The sequence below is a fragment of the Lissotriton vulgaris genome, chromosome 10 (genome assembly GCF_964263255.1).
Source record: "Lissotriton vulgaris chromosome 10, aLisVul1.2, whole genome shotgun sequence".
Taxonomy (NCBI): Eukaryota; Metazoa; Chordata; class Amphibia; order Caudata; family Salamandridae; genus Lissotriton; species Lissotriton vulgaris.
The window spans coordinates 985,907,709-985,931,803 of record NC_141698.1 but is presented as its reverse complement, the minus strand read 5'-3'; the positions used below and the strand labels follow the sequence as shown (position 1 = coordinate 985,931,803).

Below are 24,095 nucleotides of genomic sequence, written 5' to 3'. Positions count from 1 at the left end.
GAATATATAGGTGGGTATCCAGGACACAGCAGGGACCTTGACGCACCGTGATGAGGCCAAGGCTGGCCTCTTCGGTGATTTCTACCTAGCACTGTACTCGGGGGATGCCCTTGACCCCGGGGAGCAAAGAGATTACCTAAACGCGCTCCCGCTCCCTCAAGTCTCCGCGGAGTGGAACGAACTGCTCACTGCCCCTTCACCAGGGAAGAGGTATTGGCTGCCATTAAAGTTCTGAAGCCCCATAAGGCACCTGGAGCGGATGGATTTACAGCTCTCTTTTATCAAACCTTCGCCACTGAAGTGGGCGACTTTTTAGTACAACTTTTTAATAGCATGGCGGAGACAGGCACGACTTCTGGCTCTATGGCGGAGGCTATCATATCGGTCATTCCCAAGCCAGGGAAGGACCCGTCTAAGTGCTCATCGTATAGATCAATAGCCCTACTTAACATAAATGCCAAATCGTATTCTTCCATCATCGAGAACAGGCTCCAGGATTTGATGCCGGCACTCATTCACCCGGACCAGTCTGGGTTCATTAAAGGGCGCCAGACTCACGACAACACCAGGAGAGTGATCCACCTGATCGAGAAGGCCAACAGTTTCAAGATTCCAGCAGTCCTAGTGGGCCTTGATGCCGAGAAGGCCTTTGACAGGGTGGATTGGAGCTTCATGTACCAGACTTTGACAGCGTTTGGCTTCTCGGCTAAATTCTTATCGATGCTTAAAGTAAACTACAGCAGCCCCCGGTCTAGGGTGGCGGTTAATGGACATCTGTCGGCATTCTTTTCACATTCGCGAGGCACTAGGCAGGGCTGCCCTCTTTCCCCCTGCTTTTCGCTTGAGCATCGAACCTCTGGCGCTAGCTGTGCGGGAGAACCCAGATATTTGGGGATTGCCCTTCACTGGGGAACAGCACAAGATCACCCTGTTCGCTGATGACATCCTACTTTCCCTTTCGGATCCCGCTCACTCTCTCCCCCACGTCCAGGAAGCCCTGTCCCGCTTTGAAGAGGTGGCGGGTTTTAATATCAACTACGGAAAGACCTACATTCTCAACCTCACGCTCTCGCCGGCGGAAGTGGATCGCCTCCGGCCACTCACGCCTCTGCCATGGACTCTCTCCTCCATACTGTATCTGGGCATCCATTTGACTCCCACGATTGGGAAGCTGTACTCTGCCAACTTCCCCCCCCCCCCCTATTGGTGAGGGTTCAGGGCAACCTGGCCCGTTGGAAGCTGCTGTACATATCTTGGCTGGGGAGAATCCAAGCGCTCAGTTTGTCCCTTATTCCTAAGCTCTTATACCTCTTCCAAGCACTCCCTATTGTTCTTGAGGGGGACTTCTTCCGGCGCATTAAAACAGTGATGCTCCCCTTCATCTTGCAGGGGGGCGTGCTCGGTTTTCATTTGCCACTCTCCGGCGTCCGAGGAAGGAAGGAGGGGTGGGCCTTCCCAACATGCACTTTTACTACAAGGCGGCGCAACTACGGGTGTTGGTGGAGTGGACCCAGCCTACGTCGGAGAAACATTGGTTGCATAATGATAGGAGTGTAGCAGGGAGAACGATATGGGACTTAGTGTGGAAGCCCAAAGCTGATAGGCCCAAGAACGCATACATTAGTACCCCCACCAGCAATACTTTGAAGGTCTGGGACTCGGTCTCTGGTGATGAGCGATGGACGTCATTCCCGTCCCCCTTTATGCCTATACACTTTAATCCTGCCTTTCCACCTGCTGCACGGGAAGGTCCTTTTGATGCCTGGAGGGAGGGGGGCTGCCTAGCTCTCACGCACTTGTTCCATGGCTTTGCCCCGCTCACTTTTGACAACTGTATGCGGGATTATGAGGTCCAACAGTCGGAGCAGTTCGGCCATACCCAATTACTCAATTGGGTGCTGTCCCCCTCGGTCAGAGATGCGGCCACCAGACCGCTTACCCCCATCGAGGCCTTCCTCTCTAGGACCTCCACCATGTGGGGTGTCATTTCCTTCATCTATAGCCTCCTTCTTTCTACAGTTTTTTCCTTTAGACGGCGTTACATGGCCCTTTGGGAGGAGCTCCTCGGCCGCACTATCTCGGACGAAGAGTGGTCCCACCTGTGGCATGACATAGCTAAACACAACCATTCGGTGGAGCTTCGGGAGGCCCATCTTAAAACATTGATTGACTGGTATTTTTATCTGGCTAAGTTAAGACGGATATTTCCAGGCTCTTCGGATCGGTGTTGGAGGCGCTGCGGCCTGCTGGGAGACTTCCGCCACATCTGGTGGGACTGCCCTGTCATCCGTCCCTATTGAGAGGAGATCCTGTCCCATATCAAGGAGATACTGGGCTACCCGATCGCGGATTCGATGGCCCATATTCTGCTGGGCCTTCGGGATCCGGATTTTGAACACCAAACCAGGGCGGACAAAAAGATACTTTGGCTATGTATAGGAGCGGCCAAGCTAACCCTAGCAGCGGCCTGGAAGAAAAAGGAAGCCCCAGCAATTTCCCTGTGGCATGCGAGATTGTGGAAGCTGTAGAGCATCAAACGAATGGCTGATATCTTCCTAGGCGATTTTAAAACTTCACGTTCCGCTGGGGATCCCTGGTCCGCTTTCTCTCCAAAAGATTGCCATCTGCGGTTTGCCCGCCTACGGTACGAGCTCTCCATTTATTTCAAGTATGAGTGTTGTCCATCCAGGTGACTGTGTGTGTGCAGATATTGCTACCACCACTGGGGAGGGGGGAGGGAGTGGGGGTGGGTGTGGGAGTTCTTAGTTCATGTTCTAGTGACGCCCCAACACATAGCTGAGGCGGAGAAATGGACAACGCAAAGTAGGGTGCAGGCCTGTTCCATGGTTTTTGATTCTGCAGTGGCACCCACTCCTTGACTCTGTGCTGACTCTCTATCCACGACCTATGCTATGCTTCATGTGCTTCCTTTTGACTCGTGGCCTACTCGGGCCTAGGTGCACGTGCTTATCTTTGGTCCATGCCATCTCTGCCGCCTGACTTTACATATGCCCCCTGCGTGGGAAGTTGTGCGGGACTGTCGCATGTTTTTCTTTTCTATTCTACAAAATATTAACAAAAACACCTATGACAAAAAAATAAATGTCGATAAACAAAATATTGTTTTTATTATATGTATAAAAAATTATGTAAAATTAAATAAATAATAATGGAAACTGAATTTTTTTTAATTTATTTGTAAATTGTAACAATTATAAGTAATTCATTTTATTTAAAAAAATTAAACTTACATACATAAAGGGGACGATTCCGATTTGGGAAAAACCACTCCGAATAGCTGTACGGAGCGTTTTTCCCATACGGATCGTACCCTGCAACGTCCCCATACGTACGATGAAGTACGATTCGTACCAGGAGCAGCACTCCATACGAATTGTACAAAGACCGTACGACTCTAATCTCCGCACGATTCTCCCTCAGAAACCCGCTGTAAATGACATCCGAGCCTGCAAGTACAATTTGTGTAAAGCGCTTTTTTTGCAAGAGCCCAAAACGTCCGGAGACGCAGAGTTCACTTCAAAACAGGTAAGGAATGCACCCCCCCACAGGTAAGGAACGTGCCCCTGGGTACAGTGCGTACACCCCATGTCTGCCGGGGTATGGTGCGTACCCCTGCGATCAAGGGGTGTATGCACTGAACCCCATGATCGCAGGGTGCACGCACCGTACCCTATGATCGCAGGGTGTACGGTACGTACACCCTGCGATCATGAGGTTTACGCACTGTACGGTGTGTATGTGATTGTGTGGTTTTCCGTACGAATCACCCTTACCTGACGTGGACCGTACGAATCACGTCCTCATACCCTGGTCCGGATCGTACTCATCCGGTCGTACAGCATGTTTACGAATCGTACGGTTCACTGTGAGGGTCCTTGTCGTACGGTTTCACCCTTGCACTTCGTACGGTTCGCGACAATTCGGACGGATTGACGAGATACGGATCGTACTACGCGATTCGGACGGATGTGTACGATTCGTACGCAGAGGGCTCCGGATACCATTCAGATGGATGCTTTTTTTCCCGAATCAGAATCGCCCCCAAAATGTAATATATATATATATATACATATATATTACTTAGAAACAATTAATGAATAATAATTTTAATGAATTTTAAATGTCATAAACTTACACCTGTAACATAAAAATTAATTTAACAACTATATTATAAATGACATTTTTTTAAATATTCAATAGTTTTTAAACCTACAATATGCTCTACATTGAGTGCGACAGTATGGAAAGTGTTGTATAGCGGACAGGTAAAAATTACTATTCCCACTGCAGCAAGTGCAACAGTAGGGAAAGTGTTGGATACGGGAGAGGTAAAAAATTATTATTCCCACTCCAGTGAATGCAATAGTAGTGAAATTGTTGGTTAGCGGTGGGGAATAATTTACGATTCCTACTCCAGTGAGTGCAACAGTAGGGAAAGTGTTGGATGGCGAAGGGGAAAAAATTACTATTCCCACTCCAGCAAATGCAACAGTAGGGAAAGTGTTGGATATGGGAGAGGTAAAAATTATTATTCCCACTCCAGTGAATGCAATAGTAGGGAAAGTGTTGGTTAGCGGTGGGGAATAATTTACGATTCCTACTCCAGTGAGTGCAACAGTAGGGAATGTGTTGTATAGCGGAGGAGAAAAAATTACTCTTCCCACTCCGGCGAGTGCAACAGCAGGGAAAGTGCTGGATAGCGGAGGGGTATAAATTACTATTCCCATGCCTGCGAATGCAGCAGTAGGGAAAGTATTCAATAGCAGTGGGGAATAATTTACTATTCTCACTTCAGTGAGTACAACAGTAAAGAAAGTGTTGGATAGCGGTGGAGAAAAAATTAATTTTCCCACTCCTCCAAGAGCAACAGTAGAAAAAGTGTTGGGTAGCTGAGGGGTTAAAATGACTATTCCCACTCCAACAAGTGCAACAGTTGGGACAATGTTGGTTAGAAGAGGAGAAAAACTACTATTCCCACTCCAGCGAGTGCAACAGTAGGGAAAGTGTTGGATAGCAGAGGGGTATAAATTACTATTCCCACTCCTGCGAGAGCAACAGTAGGGAAAGTGTTGGATAGCGGAAGGGTAAAATTTACTATTCCGAAACCAGCTAATACAACAATAGGGAATATGTTGGATAGAGGAGGAGTAAAAATTCATATTCCCACTCCAGCTAGTGCAACAGTAGGGAAATTATTATTTAATTTAAAAAATGTACTTCCCACCATTTACCACTATAAACCCCACAATCAAATTAATTACATAATTGCCATATTTAAATTGTAATTAATTTATTAGCATTAATTAACAAATATTTAATTAATTATAAATAAATTACCTCCCACCCTATTCCCCTATAAACCCTACCACCCATTTCTAAAAACATGACACAATTAACATAATCATCAAACAATTAATGAATTAATTAACTAATAACAAATAATCAAATTTTAAATAATTATTAATAAAGTAATTCCCACAATTAATACTATAAACTAAAATAAAATAAATATTATATAAAAAATATTAATAAAACATTTATAAAAATTAAATTACTTCCTACCCTACTCCCCTATCAACCGACAACCCACTCCTAAAAAAATGACACACTTAACATAATTACCAATTAATTATTACAAATTAACAAACAATTAATAAATAATTAATAATACTTTAATTCCAACAATTAACAGTATAAAATATTACATAACTAAATAATATTTAATGAAAAATAATAATTTAATTATAATTAATTTTCTTCCCACCCTATTCCCCTATAAACCCACAACCCACTCCTACAAATATGACACAAATTCACATATTTACCAATTAATCAATAGAAAATTAACAACCAATTATGAATTAATGTATTAATTAATAGTAAATGAATTCCTACAATTAACACTATACAATCTAAACTAAATAAATACTAATAAATACAAATTAGTATTTCATTTATTATAATCTAATTACTTCCCACCCTATTCCCCTATAAACCCACAATCCGCTATCAGCTATGGAACTAATTAAAATAAAATTAATAACCACTAAAAATGTAACACATATATTAAAAAACAAAAGGAATACTTAGACAAAAAATAGAGTATATGCATTTAAAATACGTACTAAAACATACTAAACATATAAAACTAACTAATCGATATATCGAAAATCGATATTTTTAAAAACTATATTTTTGTAAACGATATTAATGACTTCAGGAGTTTTGAAATCGATATTTCTTACCTTAAAGTCGATATTCTTGACCACGATATTAGTGCAAGTCGACATTTACAACTCGATATTCTGTCTCTATACTCAATAATTAGGCTCTGACTAAATCTAAGGGCTCCTGTCAGTAGCAACAAACAAACAAGGGCAAGGGAGATTCCCACACGTCCGTCAACTGGTTGGGTCCCTCGTGCCTTGCCTAGCCAACCTCTCCAGGTGCCATAAAGTGGTATGAATCTGGTCACGAACAGCAGGTCACTGCTTCACTAATGCATTATGAGGGCAAGACCCAAATCATATCCCAACCAGAGGCCAAGGTCGATGAGGATTGAGGCAGTTCTACACGTTTGTGCACCATTCCCCACATTATCCAGTGTGCAAGACCGATCCCCTTGGGTGCTATTACTGTGTGTCTATTGTGGAGGATGTAATCTAAGGGCCATCAATCTCCTCCTCTCTGCTCTGGTTGCTCCACAAAGTCGCTTTCTTTTTGTCCAAAAGTCAAGGTTCCATCATCCGCTACCACCACCCTCCTCCTGTTCGTCTGGGTCAAGTCGTTCGGTGTCTGAGGCGCGGCATCCGGCAACCCACACGTTCCCCAGAGGGCCTCTGAAGTTGTTCACTGTTGTGACATGCCAAACACCTCCAACCAGTCCCACTCATCCTCATGGTCTGTGAAGAAGTGAGCTCGGCCCTCATTCAGTGCTCTTAATTTTGGAGGGTATAAAAGAATGTAAGAGACCCATATCTCAGAGCTTTTGTTTGACTACGATGTCCAACAATGTAGTGTAGTTCCTATATTCCCAATAGGCTCTGCTCATTGGAATAATATATCCTATAGATATGATGTAGGACTTAATTCAGTAAACTTAATAGTGAGTGCCAGCTAGCTCAGAGGTCACTAGAAACTATCTTGAATACACAAGAAGGGATTAGTTTCTGACAACCGCATAAACATGACAACTTTGCTTCCCTGGGACTGGAACAAAATATCTTCAGAGTCATGGAAACAATAGATAACTATTTTACTCAGTCAATCGTGCATGCTTCGTTTCTACAGAGTTGCAGAGAAATAGTGAGACTGGCGTTTTCAATAAAAGGTTTATTAAACAGTCTTCTTTCTTATGCAAGAGAGGTAAACTGCTTCATTCGTTAGACAGAATGCAAAGTATAATGAGTACAGCGAGATTAGTATTATAAAATAATACTGTAATAGCATTGTATGGTTTCTAAGCCATATAAAAATACATATATAAATAACATAGGCTAAAATACTCAACTGGTGCTTCTAAAATACGCCTACCCCAATGTACCTAATCTAAGTCTAGTATGAGGGAAGAAGTAAGTGCAGTTTAGCATAAGTTTTAGTTCTGCCAAGAATTTCCAAAGGTTTCTCTAGGTTCTAATCAGCTCCATACCTTAGAATGAAGGAGGTCTGGTATGTCTGTCTTGGGACTTGATTTCCCAACACTCCACAAGGGGAGTCAGAAACTTTGGAGCTGGAATCTCAGCAGAGGAGGGCAGCTTTCTGGTCAGTGCGTCAGCTGGAGAGTCGGCTTCCTTCCGCTCTTGCTGTAGCGCACTGCGTTGCGCAAGTAGGTCGTCAAACTGTACCGAACCACACCGTGCTTTTCTATAATAAGTGAAGGTATATTTATACCTTGAAGGTGTTTAGGAATGCCAGCTTTGACGTAAAGTCGGGCATATGAACGTCATGAATGAACCCCTAAGGAATAGTTGTTAATGCATAATACATGAGTTTCTTGGAGAAATCAATATCCAGGCTAGGGGAAGTCCCTTCTGCTTAAGAGTCTGGTTTTCCAAGAAATCGTTGTGACGTTGATGAACGGATGGAATTAGCCATGCCTGTATTTGGGTAGAATGGGCTATGCCTATATAAGGGCTTGATTTCTATGTCTATATAAGGGCAACACAAATTTTACCTATATAAGGGCATGAATCAGGAAAATTCATTTGGAATCTAAAACACCATACAACAACAACACTAACCTGTAGGCCTTGTGCATCCAAGCCTTGAAGGGTACAATTAAACTACAACCACAGTATACTTAGAGCCATTGTCAGAGAAACCATAACAGGCTGATTCCCACTCATATCAAATAAAGTCAGTCCATACTCCCAGGGCTAGTAAAACTAATTGATTTTATAGTTAGAATGCTATTGCAAAATTACAAGTTCCAGATACAGCTCACAATGTTGGATAAAAATTAAGGTTGGTGTAATGTGCCAGAGAATACATGGAGGTCCTTGACTGCTAGGTTTAATATTATCCATGCACATGTTTTGCTTGCTAAGGATTGGTAAACCCCTGTCCATTTCATATCAATCCAGAGTTCTCAAATGTCTCAATTCCATGTGTACTGAATGTAGGAAGGTGGATATCTGACTATGGTTGCCCCCAACTTTTTGCCTGGTGTTTAGCTGGTTTTTCGACTTAGTTGGCCTGGGGCCCTGCTATTCAGGACCCCAGGCCCACTGCTCTCTCTGTAAAATGGATTCCATGTACTCTAGGTACATTTCTAATTGGATACTGAGTCACCTTATCAGCCCCTGTACAGTGTACCTTAGGTACCCAGGGCATACGTGCACCCAGGGCCTACCAGGGGCTGCAGCATGTATTATGCCACCCCTGGCTGGCCATCCAAATCTGACACAACTGGCTGATCAATCAGCTGGGGCAAGGTGGTGTAATCACCCTTTGCTTTAGATATAGTATCCCTATATCTAACCCTAAAATGGACGCATATCCTCCTATCAGTCACTCCTATGGCAGGCCTTATCAATCCTGAAGGCAGAGTGCGTGGAATTATGTGAGATGGTGCTCTAGCATGAACTGAGCCTGTCTGCAGCTTTCGGAACCAAGTCCTTTAGCTGTTTCCATGATAACGCTATACCATATACTCTTAAGTGCATTATAATCCTCGGGGTTATTGCTAAGTTTGGTATAGCATTATCAAAACATGTCGAGTAAGGTGTCATACAAATTGGAATACTACCCCCTCGCCAATTCTGACGACTGGGGTAGCATTCCACCCTTCTAGAGGGACACGACATGTATGTAACTGTGAACCCCGGTTAAAGTTAACTCGAGCCTCAGCATCACAAAATGGATGCTGCCACCACAGACACAAGTCTGACCTCCTGCTGCTGGGAGTCCTTCCAGCGAGGGGGGCTTGGACAAAGGGTTTCCTGCCTTGGGAGGTGCTAGCACCACCCCAGACAGGATTTTGTGTATTAGGTAGGACATGGCTGAAAGGAATGAGACATGCCTGGGGCACACAAGGTGTCCCTGTGCATACACCGGTCTAAACCAGTTCCTGTGGCTCTCCAGCCCCAGCTCTGGCGCAAGACCGGACAAAGGATAGGGGGTGTAACCACCCCCCTTCCTGGTTCCACCCAGAGGAGGGACCTAGTTGTAGTACAACCTCCTTTAGCAGGATAAAGGTAGGAGCTGGTCCCATTACAGATTAGATTATCCTGAACAACTTTACAAGAAGAAACTCTGGACTTCGACGTTCTGCTCCACAGAAGACTGAAGAAATCTCCCTTGTGGGCAAGGAGTGTCCAGCCTGCACAAGCAGGCACCATCAGCGTCCAGCGGCTTCCCTTTGTCGTCTTCCCTCGAGGATCCAGACTTCAGAGCCCGACGAGACCCGGATTCCCAGACCTCTCCGACCTCTACCTACATCTGCAGCACAGCTGAGATCCGCAGGTGCGACGAGACACGTGGGACCGGCCATCTAATCCCCCAGGTGGTGGGAGTGCCCCCAAGAATTTGGGTGGATTTACTTTGGGAGTTCCAGTGGACTCTGGCCTAACCAGGTCCCCTGACTTAGATACTCGTGTCTGTGAGACTGGCATGGGGTTTGCCAACTTCACAGCTTGTCCCAACACTTTGGACAAGTACAGACAGGAACTCCTTATCAATGGTCTAAAAGTTGAGGCCTATAGAGACACAGGGGCTAGCATCACCATGGTGACTGAGAGCCTAGTCCCCTCAAGGCAACTTATACCTGGAGCCGCATACCAGGTGACCAACATTGATGGAGTGCAGAGAGATCATCCCATGGCAGTGGTCAATCTCAGCTGGGGAGGTGTCACTGGTCCCAAGAGAGTGGCAGTGTCATCAAACTTGCCTGTAGATTGCCTACTGGGGAATGATTTAGAGATCTCAGCCTGGGCTGAGGTAGAGCTAGAAATCCATTTTAAAATGGTAAACCTCCATGGTAAGGTTAGTGGGGCAGTGATGGCCACAGCCCCAGTCCAAGATGTCCTCCCTGAACAGGTCAGGAGGGCTGTGCCAGTCACAGCCCAATCTCAGACAGATTCCTTCCCTGAACCGGTTGTCAAGGCTGTGATGGTAACAGCCCATACCCAAACTGAGTCCCTTCCTGAAAAGGTTTTTGGAGTTGTGATGGCCACAGCTCAAACTCAGACAGATGATAGTGTTGTGAAGCCTGAAACTATGGATCACTCCACTCAGACAGAGAGCATTGCGGAGGAAGAGAAATCTCCCTCCCACCAGACTTTAGGAAAGGATCAGCCTCCTCAGGGAACTGATCTTACCCCTTGTGAAGAAACTGCCCCAGAGGTAGTCAGGCCTAGCCTGGCAGAGCCTCTGATGTCAGTGGACCCTTCCAAGGTGGGACCCAGTCTGGAGCAGGTAACCTGCCCCTCCCTACCCTGCCTCAGTCAGCCCAGGGCTGTAGAGGTCAGGGAGGCCAGTGGTGGAACCCAAAGGGCCCCCTGTCCAAAAGAACTCCCCAATCAGCAGATTAAGGGCACTGAAGCTAGCAGACCTAGCCAAGTGAAAATAAAACAGACTCCTGAGGGATCCCCCTTAAACTTAATTAGGGACCTCCCACAGATGGACACTGTTGGGCACAGCCAAACCTGGGACCTAAGGGCCCCAAACCTGACCTGTCCCTCCAGTAAACCAAACAGAGGGACCCAGCCTCCAGCTTTACGTAGCCAGAGGTTGACCCTGAGAGCACACTGCAACTCAGTCCTGGAAAGAAAGGCATGTATGGTGGGTAGTGATTGGAGGAAGTTGAGCCCAACATTAGTGGAGTCTCACTTCAGTACTCCATCCCAACACCAGCCTTTTACTTTGCCAAAACACACCACAGGTAGAGATTCCCTATGGTGGAGACCCTCAGATACCCTTAGGGTGAAGGATTTCTTAGTGGACCATGAGATAGGGGGTAACCATGCCAGTGCATATACCACCTCATATGGCCACTCAGACAATATAGGCTTACCTGGTCAAGGATAGCCTTATCTCCTTTCGTTTGGGGGGCGGGGGGTTATGTAGGAAGGTGGATATCTGACTATGGTTGCCCCCAACTTTTTGCCTGGTGTTTAGCTGGTTTTTCGACTTAGTTGACATGGGGCCCTGCTATTCAGGACCCCAGGCCCACTGCTCTCGCTGTAAAATGGATTCCATGTACTCTAGGTATATATCTAATTGGATACTGAGTCACCTTGTCAGCCCCTGTACAGTGTACCTTAGGTACCCAGGGCATAGGTGCACCCAGGGCCTACCAGGGGCTGCAGCATGTATTATGCCACCCCTGGCTGGCCATCCAAATCTGACACAACTGGCTGATCAATCAGCTGGGGCAAGGTGGTGTAATCACCCTTTGCTTTAGATATAGTATCCCTATATCTAACCCTAAAATGGACACATATCCTCCTATCAGTTACTCCTATGGCAGGCCTTATCAATCCTGAAGGTAGAGTGCTTGGAATTATGTGAGATGTGCTCTAGCATGAGCTGAGCCTGTCTGCAGCTTTCGGAACCAAGTCCTTTAGATGTTTCCATGATAACACTATACCATATACTCTTAAGTGTATTATAATCCTTGCGGTTATTGCTAAGTTTGGTATAGCATTATCAAAACATGTCGAGTAAGGTGTCATACGAATTGGAATACTACCCCCTCGCCAATTCTGGCGACGGGGGTAGTATTCCACCCTTCTAGAGGGACACAACATGTATGTAACTGTGAACCCCTGTTAAAGTTAACTCGAGCCTCAGCATCACAAAATGGATGCTGCCACCACAGACACAAGTCTGACCTCCTGCTGCTGGGAGTCCTTCCAGCGAGGGGGGCTCGGACAAAGGGTTACCTGCCTTGGGAGGTGCTAGCACCACCCCAGACAGGATTTTGTGTATTAGGTAGGACAGGGCTGAAAGGAATGAGACATGCCTGGGGCACACAAGGTGTCCCTGTGCATACACCGGTCTAAACCAGTTCCTGGGGATCTCCAGCCACAGCTCTGGTGCAAGACCGGACAAAGGATAGGGGGTGTAACCACCCCCCTTCCTGGTCCCACCCAGAGGAGGGACCTAGTCGTAGTACAGCCCCCTTTAGCAGGATAAAGGTAGGAGCTGGTCCCATTCCAGATTAGATTATCCTGAACAACTTTACAAGAAGAAACCCTGGACTTCGACGTTCTGCTCCACAGAAGACTGAAGAAATCTCCCTTGTGGGCAAGGAGTGTCCACCCTGCACATGCAGGCACCATCAGCGTCCAGCGGCTTCCCTTTGTCATCTTCCCTCGAGGATCCAGACTTCAGAGCCCAACGAGACCCAGATTCCCAGACGTCTCCGACCTATACCTACATCTGCAGCACAGCTGAGATCCGTGGGTGTGACGAGACACGTGGGACCGGCCATCTTGAAAGAAGCAGCACTTCGCTCCAACACGACTTCTGAGGTAACCTCGTCCAAGTGCTTTGGGGACTGAGAAGCCCTGACCCCGAGCAGCTCCTGCACCGAAGACCAGCCCTCCAGCATCCACAAGATCTGCGTGGGGCCCTTCTGCCTGTTTGCTGCTCGACGCATTGTCTGGTCACTTGCCGGCTGGCTAGTGGCCTCCTAGATGACTAACTTTAAAATCTTCACTGCTGGTCTGGTTGCTCCAGACTGGCTCTTGCTCCCTTCCAAAAGAGGAGCACCCCGGACCCTCCTGGTCTACTCCAGATGCCGTTTCCACTCACCGCGTGGGTTGCCTTTGCTAAGGCCTATTGACTCCAAACCCGGATCCGACACCGCCGACAGTGAGAGCCTGCGTGGGACAGCTCGTGCCTCCATCCTGGTCGTCGAAGACACCACCTGGTCCACGTGGCTGCAGAGACAAGCGTCCACTCTCACCTGATCGCGACAACGACATCTGGTTCCACTCCTGGTTCCACTCCAGTCACTGGCTAGTGACTTTGAACATTGTCCCCTCTGCTTTCAGGTTCTCCTCTTCACTGATCCACCCTTGGATCACACCAGACATCTTTCTCCTGATCGCCTGATGCATCTTTTCTTCCAGGCTCCTTAGACTTCTACGCCGTAACCCGACACGACTTCACACCTATGCACCCGCAGCCTGTGGGTGAGGTAACACGAGCATTTCGGTGCTCAAGGGTAGATTGACTCTCCTAGTGTCCAGTTCCACAGTCGTTTTAGTTGTACATAGTCAGGATTGTCCGTACTCACCTTTTACTTGAACTGTACTGTCCATAGACACTGTTACGCATCTCGCATGTGAGTTCACACTCTGCACACGCATTCCGTGGGCCTCCTATTACCTACCTAGAGTTAGTGTAGCGTGGTCCCAGCGATCCTACAGCCTCTGGACAGCTCCATTCCTTTTATCGACTTTCACATTCCACTTACTTAGTATATGGTTTGTCGTGCCCCTAGGGCACCATTGTAATTTGTGCAACTTAAACGTATTTTTCTTAAGAGTCTTGTCATGTGCTTAGCCCTCTGATCTCATAAAGAGTTCAGAGGTGTTTGTTAGTTAATAAATACCTTGTTTATTTTCATAACTACCTGTGTGGTGTCCTTTCATTTGGTATTCAAGGGGACTGCATGAGAGCCTCACACAACTACGGGAAAACCTGCGAAAAAAGCAAGCCCAAAAATATTTTATTTGCAACTCGAGTCCCACTTTTACATCTCTAAGAGGCCTAGGAGCAATACTGTCTTAGTTAATTGGCTCACAGCTGACACAGCCATATCTACAAATTACAAAAAATGTTTGCAAGACGTTTGTAGCAGAAGAACACCATACCAGCACACAACAAAACACATTTAATGAGCCTTTGAGCAATGCACTTTAGAAAGCAAGACTGTTCCATAAACTGGAAATTAAATCACACTGGGTGTTATGAAGAGGCTGACAGGATCTTTTCAGCCTTCAGAGCAGAGAGAGCCGAGGCCTGTCAGCATCGCCCAAGTGCCACGTTGCAGCTTCCAATTTCAGAATGCCTTTCATGGCGGGAAGAAAGGATAGCTAAAAAGAGCTCTGATTGAGCAGAACGAAATGTGTTTACTAGCAGCGTTACAAAGGAATCTCTTCAGCTCGCCACTATAAACCCAGTTTCTCATCAGAGGAGACAAATCCGGCGCTCTGCATTGTCAAGAGGGAAGCGCCCTATGCGTGCTTCTGCGGATAACAAAAAACAATACATCCTTTGGCAGCCTTTCAAAAGCGCATTTTCTCCGTTTCAATGCATTCGTTTCATTTATTGGTGGTCACCGCTACTTGAAGGTTGCGTTGCAGCACTGCTGGCGAGGTGTTTGTGTCTCAAGGAGGAGTGTGAGCAATCTTAGGGACTGAAGAAACTGCACTGCTGCTAGGTATCAAACACGAGCGAATGCCAGAGAAATGGATTCACACATTTAACAACTAACGCTGAACCCGCATTACAAGTAGCTTCTTAATTCCAATGTGGGTGGTTAGCGGAGTTTCAACTAAAATAAGGCCCTTCTTACTAAATTAAATTAAATTTAAGTTTGCCCGTTTCTAATGCGCTAGAATCAACTCCCGAATGAGTATCTCTGCGCCATAGACCGCTGGGGAACCCGTCCTGGCTTTCCCTGTGAGATTGTCCCTACTGGGTATCTCCAAGGTGAAACCAGGCATCCCCGGCGAATGTGGGGGGCCGTTGTGGAGATGAGGCATGCTAATGCCCAGAGTTGCCGAGTGTGATCCCTGGTTAGAGTAGGCAACGGGGTGAGAATTATCGAGTCTGCTGACCCTGGTCCACGACCCTGCCGCATCGGGAATTGAACCCTGGTCCCAAGCCGTCCTCTGCTTCCGGGTCTGCCGCCTCTAACCAGTGAGCCACACCACTCCACTAGTGGGCTCATTTCTGTTAACAGGAGTTCCTGCCCAGCCCTGCCAACTCAGAAGGTGCCACTGTGTGTCACACGACATAGGCTCCGTTCACACAGTCACCAGGCAAGGAGCTGGCATCACACGGTGGCAGAAAAAACAAGCTGGAAACCTCTCCAAAGAGTGGATTTCCATCTCACCTTCGAGGCTTTGAACAGTCAAGTCCATTAAGGTGTGTGAAAACACCCTATGATATCAGTACTAGCCTCAGCAAGCATTTATTTTTGCAGAAGGGTGTTTGGTGGGGGCGAGGGACAAAAATGCTTCTTCTGTATTTCTTGGCACGCGGCCCAACCCCTCAAAGACCCAGCCCCCTCTTCACACGGTGACATCTTTTTGAGTTGGTAAGTCTGGAAACCCATGTCGGAATTGCATGATCCATGGTCACTACCAGGTCGGTTGTCTTTCAGAGGGGGGACTCCACCTACTCAAATTAGGGGCAGTGTCTGTGTGAAATATTGGGGACAAAGAGGGATAGCTGATAGAGCACGCAGGTCACCCGACTCAGATTACCACACTCACCTAGGCCCATAAACAACATATGATGAGATTTTAATCAGGTAACCTGTGCACTTACTCTAATCAATGATTTATAATTTTCGTTTAGGACCTATACCATTGACTTACCAATCTTTGTCATCGGTACCTATCAATCAATCAATCAATCAATCATGACATTTGTATAGCGCGTGACACACCCGGAAGGGTCTCAAGGCGCTGAGGGGGGGGGGGGATACGTTACTGCATGAACAGCCAGGTCTTGAGATGCTTCCTGAAGGAAAGGTGGTCCTGGGTCAGCCGAAGGTGGATGGGGAGGGAGTTCCAGGTCTTGGCTGCCAGGTAGGAGAAGGATCTTCCTCCGGCGGTGGCTCTGCGGATGCGTGGAACGGCGGCAAGGGTGAGGCTGGTAAGCATGGGCGAATTTTGCGGATCTCGCGTTCGAGAATTTTGCGGATTTGCGGATTCGCAATCCGCAAAATCCGCGAATTCCCGCGAATTTGCGGATTTTTTTTTTTTGTGTTCGCCCGTGTTTCTGCCAGTTCGCGAGGGTTTTTACAATTTCGCAATTTGCGAACTTACCTGTCGGGTCGCAAGTTTTGCGAACTTGTTGTTTCTACATGTCCAGCCTGTTTGGGACACTCTTCTTCATCACTGCCACTCTCTGTCACCACTGCCACTCTCTGACTACTCATGCCACCCTCTGGCCCACCCATGCCACCCTCTGTTTCATCACCACACCCTCTGGTTGTCCAGTGTACCTTATTTTCGGCAAAGCAAAGCACACCTTCCCTGCCTCAAGTGACCTGAATTAATTTGGGGCTGATTAATGTGTCACAGAATATTTTTTTAGCTGGCACCTGCTTCCTTAGTGCGCCCTGATTAGTGATCTTTTGCACTTGCTAAGTGCTTTCATTGTTGCAAAATTAGTTACAACACCTGCCCTGCCCCAACTGACAATAATGAATTAGGGGCTAATTAATGTGTCACTGAAAGAATTTAAAGTTCCAGCCTGGCACCTGCTTGTCTGCTCCTTTAGCTGTAAATCAGGACCTTTGTGGCATACAGTTAAGGTCAGAGCAGGGTCACACAAAATAGTTGCAAGCAGGCAACCGAATTCTGGAGGGCCCCCTCAGGAAGCACTACAAAGAATCGTTACAAATCATGAGGTTGACCTTTTGCACCTGCTCATTGCTTTTGCTGAAATCGTTTTTCGGTTTTTTTCGCGCTATTCGCGGGGCGCGGCGTCGTGCGAAACCGACCGCGGAAGCCGCCAATTCGTGCGAATGAGCATTTTATTTTTTTGCGGCTTGTTGTTTCGCGAGTTTTTTTGCAGTATTCGCGAGCCGCTTGCAGCGCAACACGCGAATTTACCCCAAGGTCGAGTACGGGCGCGGCCATTTTGTTTCCGTGACGTATTTCCGTTTCCGCCCGCTATGTATAATCTCGCGCACTAAGCGCATTGCGAGTAGAGGTTCGCACGAGATCGCGCGGGAAATCTACAGGTTCGCACGAGATCGCGAGGAAAATCTCGCGCGAACTTTCTTTCGCGCTCGTGAACGGGCGCCGGCCATCTTGTTTTTCATTCATTTCCTGTGTCTGGGCATGGTGTTTAATCCTCTTGGTATCTTTGCCATCCTTTGCTTGTTTTCAGTTTTTTTTTTACGATTTTGCTTCTTATCTATCCCTCTCTTTTCCTAGCTGTATATTTTTGTCTTTTCTGCTATTTTTCTTTACTTTTAAACTACTTTTTTAAACTCTTTTCTTTTCTTCTTCCCTATCCTATTCTTTCTTAATTTTCTACTTCTTCCTACCTTACCTGCCCAGACCATGGTCAAGCCAGGCGCCGTGAAGCTGCCCAGGCACTTGAGGGCCGCAGCGGCGGCGGGGAGTGGTGCTGGACCCAGTGGCAGGACAGCATGCGGGAGATTGAGGGGGGAGCAGGTGACGCGACGGGAGATCTTCAGCCCGGAGGAAGTGGGCGCGCTGGTCTACTTCGTCCAGCGCCGCCTGCCCAGGACCATCGCGGGAGGCGGCAGGATCGCGGCCGGCGGGTACAACATGCGGGAGCGCCGGAAGCGGTGGGAGAAGGTGTGCTGGGCCATATCCCACCTCTACGGGGTCCAGCGCACCTACAGCCAGGTCACCCATCGCTGGACGGACCTCCTGGACCGCGAGCGCGACCTGCTGGACCAGCTCGGCTTGGAGATCCCCGGGCTTGGTGAGTAGTAGTAGCCATTTAATCACTCACTACTATGATGTTTTCTCCTGCTCTGTGTTGTTGTATTGCAAATATTTGTTTTTTACATGGAGCAAGCCAATAATGCCGCTGATGACGATTACATTGTAGTTAAATTATATTTCAAAATCTTCTGTGCATTTCAGGTGCACTGCTCTCCTTCTCAGTGGCGTTGCTACTATGCTTATTTGTTTTCTATTTCGTGGTCTCATTGGCCTGAGTAACTATTATGTATGAGTGTACTTTACAGAACTGCGTAATGCTAGACACTAGGGGGCAGATTACATTTACAAGCCCCTTGCGCCACGTTTACGTTGCCTTGCGTGACGCAACAGCGGCGTAAACGTGCCGCATCCCTGCGAGTCATTTACAGCATGACGCATCTAGGGAGATGCGTCATGTTATAAAGCCATGGGCCTGCACCACAATGGGTGCGTTCCTAGTACGCAGGGTGGGCGCCGCGGTCCAGCGGCTGTGCGCCTCGCAAAATTGCCTGCGTGAAATGTACAAGATTTAACGCAGGCACTTCTGCGACGCTGCTACGTCAATTCAATTCCTTATGTCTGCTCGAAGCAGGCGAAAGGACTGACACAGCATGTTAAGTATTGGGTGGCCCTGAGCATTACTGGAGTTGCATTGCGTTGGCGACGTGACTCCAGCGATGCGCCGCTCTTACGTGACGAGATGCCTCACGCAAGTGCCTACCCTTGCGCCAGGGCGCGCCGCATTGTAAATGAGGCACATCTGCCGTGTCGCAAGGGTAGTTTTGCGTGACGCATTTGATCTGGCGCATCTCTGGAGATGCGCCAGAACGCGTAAGTAAGTATGCCCCTAAGGGGCAGAATTGCAATTACCGTCGCATCCCTGCAAAGTAGCAGGGATGCGCCATTAATTGTGCGGCCCGCTACCACCACCAAACATGGTGCGCCGTATTTGCAATGCGGCGCACCATGGGCCCAAAACGTCACCGAAGCTTTACTGCTGGAGTTGCGTCGCAACAATGGCGCAGCTCCATCAATGCTCTGGGGTACCCTATCTCCCCAATGCTGGGTCAAGCCGTACGTCTGCTTCAAGCAGGTGCAGGGTTTGTGTGACGCATCATTGTCCTAAAGGTGACTGATTGATATTTTGTAGATTTCCCTCAGCCACTATTAGGATGTGTTCCAGCGCAGGAATGCCCTCCCTTGCGCCGGAACGCCCCCTGATGGCGCAGGGCTTTATAACGGGATGCATCTCCCAAATGCGTCACGTTGTTATAATATTATACGCCGCACCATGGCGCCCTTTTTTGTTTAGCTGCTGCGTCACAAAAGTCACGCAAGAACGGCGCAAAAGAGCCACAAGGGCTTAAATCTGCCCCTTCCTTTGTAACCCTGACAATAAGAAAAATAGTGGCAGTGGATTGATAGTTTGACTATTTAAATGACTGGTAATGTAGCAGGCAACTGTTAGTGTTGTCACTGATCTGACTGAAATCACAATGGAGTTTGTCTGTCACTTTGCGTCTTGCCTGCGGACTGCTGCCTGCCAGTCCTAGGTGAACGTTTCAGTACTTTGTTTAGTGAGTTACGTGACTTTCGAAGTCACAGGTCCGCAAATAAATGAAAAGTAACCATAATCAATATAATTTCGCAGAAATATTTTGTTATTGTTCTTTTGAAATGTTTGATTTGGTTGACATTGACAAGCAACAATCATCCATGTTTTCTGTTCTTTCTTTCATGTTGTACGTCAGCTCCCCCCAGGGGCGAGAGGAGGACACAGGAGCAGCAGGCGGCGGATGCTGTTCATCAACAGGGCCAGGATCGGGCAGGCGAGGGCTCCTCTGCTGGCCCCAGTAAGTTTTCATTTTAGACTAGTACCCATTTTTCCTAGCGTTCCTCATTTGACTTTTTTCAAAATTGTCTTTGCTCTTCTTGTAGACTGTATCTAAATTCTTATCCTGCCTCTACTATGACTCCCTGTGGTATTACTAGATTATTCTTATTAGTCTGTCTGTGTAGCTAACTAAGATTGCACGGTTGGCGAAACTCCCATGATTCTAGTCAGCAATAGCTCTATCAACTTAGTGCAGTCCTCTGGGATTGTCCATAATGTCTTTTGAACTGTTCTATCTGGACTCATGCTTGCAAAAATTGCAAAACCTTTCGCTCAGTCACTCTAGTCTGGACCAAAAAACACAGATTGTATTTAAGTTTAAAAGCTTTATTAAAAGTAAACACATTTATTAAATGAAGTCATAATAAAACTAAACGTTTAACTGATAATGGAAAAGTGGTTAGTGCTGACGATTAATTGAAGACATTTCTTGTGGTCGAGCCGAGCTCTCACCTGGTTTCAACTTGATCTTGTTGTTAGAAGTCCATCTTCTGTCTGTGTGGAGAAAAATGGTGCGTGTTAAAAAAACAGCCTTCATCAGTTGTGCCTAAAAGTGCAGCAAGACAACCTTCCCTGGAAAAAGGGACATTTTTTTTAAGTTTAACGTAGACAGTCACAAATTACATTGTTTTCACATGTCTTCATTCCTAGACCAAATACTAGTGACTAGTGAGTGCTTCATTCTAACATTCCTAAATGTACTTTGTAGGTGGAACATCTGGTGGCGGGGCCAGTGTGGAGGTGGTGGTGCTCGACACGGAGGCGGAGGGCGATTCTTCAGGGGAGGAGGCGGCGGCGGCAGCTGTGAGAGTTGAGACGGTGGTGGTGGCGGCCAGAGGTAAGCTCTTATATATTCCTTACTTATTGAGATTGAAGACTAGCTGGGAAGGCAAGAATATGAGATGCATGGCTGGGTGAATGATGAAGCAATGATGGGTGGAAGGACAACAGCCTGGGTGGGTGACACAGAAACTGTATGTGTCCATATACCTGGATCATGCTACTATCTGACTCTTAGATAGCATATGTGTATCTAGAGCAGGGGTACTCCTAGTACGGCCCGCGGGCCGGTGGTGGCCCGGCAAGCCTTCGTTGGCGGTGCGCAGACCTTGCAGACAATCACTGCTCCCCCGGCCCCCACAGAGCAGAGGCTTTTTTGTATTTCACCTGTTAGCGCCCCTGCATCTCCACTCTGACAATCACTGCTCCCCCGGCCCCCACAGAGCAGAGTGGAGATGCAAGGCCACAAAGAGGTGAAATAGAACAAAGCCTCTGCTCTGTGGGGCCGGGCAAGCAGTGATTGTCAGGGTGGAGAAGCAGGGGCGCTAAAACAAACAAAGCCTCAATAATATGTTAATGGTCTTTTAAAGACCTGTTAAGTACTTTGGTGTTGTTGTCTGTGTGTGCGCGTTGAGGAAGCGGTCTCAACCCGGGCTGAAGGCTGACACAGATAGACACACACACAGTGAGATGACAGAGGGGGAGGGAGAGGGAGGGCAGGAGGGAGAGAGATGGAGGGAGGGCAGGAGGGAGAGCAGGAGGGAGAGAGATGTATGTAAATGCTGGGTCTGGTGGCTCAGTGGATGAGGGCATCTGCTGCAGGGACCTGTGTGCAACCTCATGGTCACAAGTTATCGTTTTGCTTTAGCCCCGCCCCCTCTGACTCCGCCCCCACCAGTGCGGCCCTCGGCCCCAAACTACACTGTAAATGTAGCCCCTGAGAGAAAGTTTGTGAGTACCCATGATCTAGAGAGAGTAGATGGTCAGTGGATGAACTAAGTGTAACTTTGAAGAGCATGTAACACTGCACCCGCACGTCCGTTCCAGTGTAGGAAAGGCAAGGAAAAGAACTTTTAATTTTGTCCAAATACTACCATAAATAGTAGCAGTAGTTTGTATTGCAAGCACTGCATAGATCCGGTTATTATGGTGGCCACTCCCTACCTCTCTTAATAAGTTTAGTAGTACTCAGTCATTCATGTGTGGATGTATCACTGGTCACTCAATAAAAAGCAAAGCACCTAAAGTCATCCCATATATAAGCAAAAACATCCCATGTGAAGTGATAGATAATCAGATTATTTATCTTCTTCAATTTTCCATTTCTAGTACTCATTTCCACTGTAGGGTGAAAGTTAAATTAATTAAGCAGTAGCCCTTGAGTTGTAATAGAGTATTCTCAGTGCCACCCGTAATAGAAAAGTAAGAGATTCACCACCTGCATGTACTGGACGGGTACAGTAACGCAACGGCAACGCAAGTCTAGGTCACTCCTCATGGCGTGCGTCTCTTTTTCTCGGGTGCAAGTTTACCGCGCTGGCATTATGCCGGCTTGCAGAAAATAACTTACCAATTTTCCTAAACAAGAGATAAGAAGAAGAATAAGACTGGTGTACTTTCATAGTCGACTCCAATGGAAGTCCACAGTGCTCATAGAATTTGTTCCTTAAACTCCCACTAATGTTAGAGCAAGGATGAAGAAGTGTGAGGTTAGATAGATACTGGCCTCAATAGTTATGTAATGCGCTTGCAAGTTGCTAGTTGTACTGCAGCACAAATTTCTGCTGAATGATTGAGTTAATCTTAAAGAGCATTGGTTACAGACTATGTCTTTCTTTCTTCATATAGGTTCTCCTTCCAAACGAACAAGGAGGAAGGAGCTGGCTAGAGCGGCCCGGCAACGGAGGATCGAGGCCACTGTTGCGGAATATCGGCGGCTGGTGGCCCTGGAGGACGTGGAAAGTGTGCGGTCGACAACTACGACAACGTCGTCTGCATCGGCCTCCGTGGCCCCACGGGCTGCCACCCAGCACAGTGGTCCACCGAGACTGAGCCGGGCTGCCAAAGGCAAACGCCACCGCCGAGCAGCAAGGCCAACAGCTGCCTCTCACAGGCCTTGCACCTGCAAGGCAGTGAAGGCACGCCTGCGCCGCACTACCCTGATGGTGTCCCGCCTTCAGCAGGAGCTCGCCTTGCTCCGCGAGGAGCATGATGCCCTGGCCCAAAAAGTTAACAGCATCCACCCATAGTGTCCCTTGCCCCTTTTTTAGAGACTTTTGGGGGGTGGGAATTGGGAGTTGGGTTTTTGGGGACTTTTGAAGGACAATCGTTGGGGTTAGGGAGGGTCTTGCGGGAGATTATTTTGTTAGGGATATAAATATACTTTTTCAAACTTTATCTGAGCATACCTGTTTTTTACTGCTTGCCTGGTGGGTGGGGGTTTAACGTTGACTGTTTTCCTGAAAGTTTATTTCCATTTTCTTCCTTTAAGTGTAAATGCCCAAATGTTTTCAACACTAAGTGCCTCTCACAGACTAAGTGAAGTGAATCCAAGAGTCCTAGGACTTTAGTAGTACTACCTTCAGTCTCTCGTCTCTCGTACTAATACTCCATTATACCCCCAAACCACCAAACGCTTATCTTACCTGTAATTTGTGTTTGGAAGTAGGGCTAGGCCCAGGGCTGGCTCCACGGGAAACACCGAATAACGTTGGCAATCTTGGTCGGATAAAATTTCCTCATAGCGGTGGTACTAGTGGTGTGACACAGTGGCAGTTGCATGCCTATGAAAAAAAAGAAAATGAAATCTGGTTTGTCCTCCTGAGCAATTCAACGGTACAACTGAGAATATAGCAGGTGACAGAAGTACAGTAGAGCAGTGCCACATTGTAGCCTAACAAATGGTAAAGTATAACTACTAATTCGGTTGAAGTTCTTTCACATTAGCAATGGTTCTTTGTCAAGCAGAGTAAGAATATATCATCGACAACTGTGGAAAGAAAGAATGCGACAGTACAGGGCCTGTGTGGAATTATTGATAACGATATTCAACATAAGGTCTCTGTAGCCAGATACCCGAGAGCCTTGCTGGTCACTATAAATCCATTCACAACAACACTCAATGGGGTTGGTCTGGAAGGTGTCAGGTTTACTCCCCGTGATCCAGTCGATGCAAATATGGTTCCACCTCCAAATGTCACCAACACCCAGAAGTGTAAACACAGGGTGTTCGAGGCATTAGGCGAGGG

At 47.2% G+C, this 24,095-nt stretch overlaps 1 protein-coding gene across 1 annotated transcript; it reads left to right on the top strand.

The window, feature by feature from the left end:
* Positions 1-333: 333 nt before the first annotated feature.
* Positions 334-23,150, top strand: LOC147689111 (uncharacterized). Its single transcript, XM_086939869.1, has 4 exons — positions 334-802; positions 19,925-20,026; positions 20,777-20,905; positions 22,696-23,150. The coding sequence occupies exons 1-4, from the start codon at positions 334-336 to the stop codon at positions 23,094-23,096; spliced, it is 1,101 nt and encodes a 366-aa protein (XP_086795995.1). The 3' UTR covers positions 23,097-23,150.
* The last annotated feature ends 945 nt before the right edge of the window (positions 23,151-24,095 follow it).